The sequence below is a fragment of the Lutzomyia longipalpis genome, chromosome 2, assembly GCF_024334085.1.
Source record: "Lutzomyia longipalpis isolate SR_M1_2022 chromosome 2, ASM2433408v1".
Lineage (NCBI taxonomy): Eukaryota > Metazoa > Arthropoda > Insecta > Diptera > Psychodidae > Lutzomyia > Lutzomyia longipalpis.
This window is the reverse complement of record NC_074708.1, coordinates 3321041-3326223: the sequence shown is the minus strand read 5'-3', so window position 1 is coordinate 3326223 and position 5183 is coordinate 3321041. Positions and strand designations below refer to the sequence as shown.

The window sequence follows — 5183 nt, the reverse complement described above, 5'->3', positions numbered from 1 at the left end:
CTAATTCATGCAAGTCAAAAGCATTTGGAAAGACGGCAAAGGAACGAAGAAGAAAAAAAAAAGAATTCTTGCTTCACAATAAATCTAGAGCAAAAGACTCGCCGAGACTTTTGGGCATATAGGTAGTAGAAAAGAATAAAATAATCAATTCATAGTAAACTATTATTGAAATTCCTCGTATGTTCCATTGATTAATAATGTCTTGTACCATTTGTGACATTTTTAATAACAATTAATAGCAACATTTGTATGCAACATAGGAGCTGGAAATGTTTGTCTTTAGAATTTTATATTATTTATTTTATTTTCATGGTAATAATGTATTTGCATTTGGAGTTTGGATTTAGTCCTAACATTTTCCAGTGTTGTGCATTTCTCAAAAGGCTAAGAAAGATCACTAAAAGACATTTTGCCGGAATTTCAAACAATATGGGTCATTAATAACAATATAAATAAGATGACAATAGTTTGTAAGTTATTATTGACAATTTAATGCAGGGAAAGTAATAAGAAAACAGACCAAAAATATATTTTTTTTAACAAGAAAACTTTCTAAATAATTCAAAGAATTTCTTGGGCATGGATTAGGGCAATTGATTAGTACAAAAATAAAAATTTTAATCTTTCTAAAAAATGTCATTTTGAAGCTAAAATTTTATTAATTTTTTTATGTTTCAAAATAAGCCATTTATGCTATTTGGTCAGACTTGAAAACTCGTTGAAATTCTTTTTTTTTAACTTTGGGAATGATTGATTCTTTGCTAAGAAACAATATTTAATATATTTTATACATTTTGTAAAAACTTCCTAAAAAAAATTTATTTCAAAAATTTTCATTGAAATTAAATTCACGATAAGCTGATCAAAAAAATCATAATTAAAGATTCTAGATTTTCTTTCCAGCTTCTTCAAATAAAGAAAATTCTCTTACGGATAGAAACTTTCTGCATTGTCCATTGTTGTCCCATTCAAATAATTTTCTTAAAAACTAAATTTTAAAAGCTTTAAAATAAACCCTTAAAAAATGTAAAGCATACTTTTATAAATCAAGGAAGCCTCAACATAAAAAAAAGTATTTCGTGAAAAAAAAAACAGAAAAACTGCGATGGAATCAGAATTGAGCAGAGAAATCAAGAAAATTCCCTTCAGAATAGCTTGCAAAAGCTTAGGACTTAACGAAGAGGAAACTTCCAAACTTATGGACTTTGAAACGAATAGAAAGCTCATTGATGAAGGATTCAATGACCTGTACTACCTCCTTACTTGTGGACTGCAAGAGTCTGATGGTTTTGCCAAGTATTCCAGTATGATTTCTCTGGAGGATTCAGCAAAAAGCTCCAAAAGCTCAGAGAAAAGAGAATTTCCAGCGGCATCGGGGAATTACTTGAAATTGGTCAACTTTTGCTTATCCCCTAAAATTGGATTATCTCTTGGGAAAATAGATCATTTTGCATTTGCCAAAGCGGCTGAGAATTTTGCACTCTTTGGCAAATTGGAAGCTGAGGATGAAGATATATTTTATGGGAGGACTTCACCTGTATTTTCCCCTCGTGCCACCCCATCAAAATCAGATGAAAAGCCGGAAGTTGCTTTGAAATTTAGCGGAAATCACATGTGGAAAAATCTTCCTCATCCTGTACCACCATCAAATGTGATCCTTCTCAACACACGACAAATCCTTATGCCGATTCTCTACAAGCCTATGCCTGTCCTGTATCCGGTTATTCCGCCTTTCCCACCGAGATTTCCACGAAATTCCTATCAATGGATCACCGCAAGGACTGCAGGTTATCACGGGGGGAAAATTATTAGCCCCTTTGTACCTCTTAAAGCACCAAATCCCTCCCAAACAAGGTGCAATTGTCGCAATTGTACGATGGCCAGAAGAACCACAAGTGGGGAAAAGAATGAAATTGATGTGCTTAAAGTTGAGGAGGATGTTGCAAAGAACCCAAAGGACATAGAGGACTCAAAAGACGATGATTTGGATTTGAAATAAATTATTTTGTGCAATTTACTTAATTCAAAGCATTATGGATCATGTGGATTAAAATTAAATAAAACTCCTGATTTTTATTTATTTTTTTATGATTTATTTTACAAAAATTATTGCAGAAAAAAATTTAGTTTTCTCTATACTCGGTTTCTTAACATGGTTATACCCTGAAGTATAAGGATTTCATTAAAAAAATGATTTTTCTGCTGTTTTTGGGGGCTTTCAAAGATTAGGCCAGGAAAATAAGCCAAAAATGGCGGAAAATCTTACACAAATTCGTAGACGGCTAAATTTTGCACCATTCGATAGCAAAAATTAAAAGAAATCTTGTTTCTTTGGACGAAAACTGGGCTTATGTGGTTGCTTTTTCCACAAAATGCGATTTAATATTTTCCATACAATTTCTTGTAATTTTCTATAGAAGCCACTGAATGAACAGGTGGCGCCGCGAGTAGTTCAACTATGAAATTCAATTTGATATTTTTGAACCTCAAAATAAATGTTTTTCAAAATAAATGCCGGCGCACCTCGCGTGGCTTTTGACGGTCGGAACGGATTTACGAGAGAATCTGACGGATTTGTGGCTGAAAACACTAATATCCAGCATCCAGTTGGGCTGATTGAATACAAGATATATGCACCGACGGATATTTCTTTTAATATTTAAAGGAAATCAATGAAGCGTCCCGATGTGGCAATAACAATTTCACAACACGATCAAGGTCACATGCTTGCCCAAAGCGTGGGGCACCACCACAAAAAACTCATGTATTCCGAACGTACTGTATAGATGCGAACACAAAAATGAAAACAAAAACATTTATTTTGAGGTTCAAAAATATCAAATTGAATTTCATAGTTGAACTACTCGCGGCGCCACCTGTTCATTCAATGGCTTCTCTAGAAAATTACGAGAAATTGTATGGAAAATATTAAATAGCATTTTATGGAAAAAGCAACCACATAAGCGCAGTTTTCGTCCAAAGAAACAAGATTTCTTTTAATTTTTGCTATCGAATGGTGCAAAATTTAGCCGTCTACGAATTTGTGTAAGCCCAAAACTTAACTTTCCTGTGCTAGATGACCTTATTGATATTTTTTCTTAATTTTTAAAACTTCTGGAGAACCTTTTGAAGATTTATCAGCTTTAATTTTTAACAACCGAAGAAGTTTTTTCTTCAACTTCAATGAGTATTTGTTTAACGATCTTCAGCTTTTTAGATTGTCAATTATTTGTTGTTAATTATTTTATTATTGTGGTAGGCCGACGTGTTGTTTAGATTGCAAATTGGGATTTTTTGAAATTCTCCTTCCGGTGAGCGTCGATTTGTGAATGAGCAATTAAAACATTCGAATTGCCAGAGCTTTCGACACTCTGCGTGTCATCCTCAGTGGCTATGGAGGATAGATTTTTATTTAATTCACATCAACAATAAATTTAAATACAAATATTTTCTCAAAAATAATTAATTAATTTTTAGTTAATTTTTTTAGCAATGATTTTTACAGCTTCCTGTAAGCTCAGTCAGCTTACCAGTCCATTTATTTGTCTCACAATAATTTTTAATTTTATTTTGATTTTTCTTCATAAAAAACAAAAACAGAATCCAGCTCCAACTCCCGCCAAGGAACATCTTCCAGGAAGCTCAACCTTCTCTGGTTTGTACCTAAAAATAATATTTTTTAATAAGAATAAAAAAGAATCTTAAGGAGACCTACACATTGTCTGTGGTGCCATTTCCACAATTTCCATGCTCATTCCAACCCCACGTGAAGACCTCCCCGGATTTTGTAACACAGAGCCCGTGCTCTGATCCAAGATGCAATTCCCGGACTTTATCCGGAAGTTCCAATTTCGTCGGGGTGGCAATTGATTTTTCACACTCCTGCCCAAGTTGTCCGTAGGAATTTCTTCCCCAGAGGAAAACCTCCTCGGAATTAGTGAGGAATCCACTGTGAGTCCATCCGGATTTCAATTCAGCAATTTCCGAGGAGAATTTGGTCAGTGATTCATCCGAAAGTTGATTAAATTTATTGTCTCCACGAGAATAGATCTCTCTTGATGTGGTTAAATAAATCACGTGGTGTTGTCCGGTGGCAATTTTTGCGATTTTATCCTCTGTAATCTTCATAAATCCCCCCATTTCAGTCTTTCCAATAAACCTTGATTTCCCAGATAGGTACAACGTTCCATCTACGGTTAAAATGCAAACATGACGAAGACTAAAGGCAATTGTGGAAACTTTTTCCGGTAGGGAAATCAACACTGGTACGTTTGAATGGGGAATTTCTTGATTGCCAAATTGCTTGAATTGATTTGAACCCCACATAAAGAGTTCCCCATCAATGGTAACAGCAGCTGATGTGTCCCATCCGCAAGCCAAGCTCTTGATTTTCTTCTCCTGAAATGCATCCTGGGGTAATTTGGTGAACGTACAGCGATTCTTCTCATCACCCACGCCCAATTGCCCTCTGGAGTTCCATCCACACGCATACACCTGCCCATTGGCGTCCAAAATCAACGTGTGTCCTCCTCCACCCACAATCTGCGCGGGTTTTGCCTCAAGAAACGACAAATCCACCCTCTGTGGTGTAACTTCCTGTTCACTCTCAACACCAATCGCCAATTGCCCATGGGAATTTGCTCCCTTGAATTTTGGCGAGAAAAACAAATTAAATTTCTCAAATATTAATGAAAAAAGATAAATAAGACTTCCATCTTACCCATGAAAATAGGAAAAGTTCAGATTTATTTGCCATTTGTGGGAAAATCACTAATTTTCACAGAGCTTATTTTTCATGTTTACACAAAAAATGTAAACAAACCTGACAGCTTTGCAATGTTTCACGCAACTTATTCAACAAAGTTTCAGTGTTGCGCTCATTTGAACTTAACGAACTTTTTTTGCATTTCAACAAAATTCGTGATTTTCTTGTTTTCTTCTAAATTTTTGAGCATAAAATGCATTTTTAGGATTCCTGGAGCACTTCTGGGTGCTGCGGGACCCTCGGGAAGCTCCTCCGTGCGGAAATTGGGGTCCGCGGAAATTTTGACGGTTGGATTTAAACATTCGAAATTTTGACGGTTGGGGATTTTACACGACTCGCGTTTCCCGGAAATGGATTTTCGCGAACTTTTGGAATTTTTGATGCCAATCGACGCAGCGTCGCTTCCTGGTCACAAAAA

General features: G+C 35.4%; 1 protein-coding gene across 1 annotated transcript; it reads right to left on the bottom strand.

Moving 5' to 3' along the window:
• Nucleotides 1-3351: 3351 nt before the first annotated feature.
• Nucleotides 3352-4827, bottom strand: LOC129788646 (secretion-regulating guanine nucleotide exchange factor-like). Its single transcript, XM_055824874.1, has 3 exons — nt 4721-4827; nt 3716-4644; nt 3352-3663 (listed from the first exon to the last, which is right to left on the bottom strand). The coding sequence occupies exons 1-3, from the start codon at nt 4754-4756 to the stop codon at nt 3582-3584; spliced, it is 1047 nt and encodes a 348-aa protein (XP_055680849.1). The 5' UTR covers nt 4757-4827; the 3' UTR covers nt 3352-3581.
• Nucleotides 4828-5183: the final 356 nt, after the last annotated feature.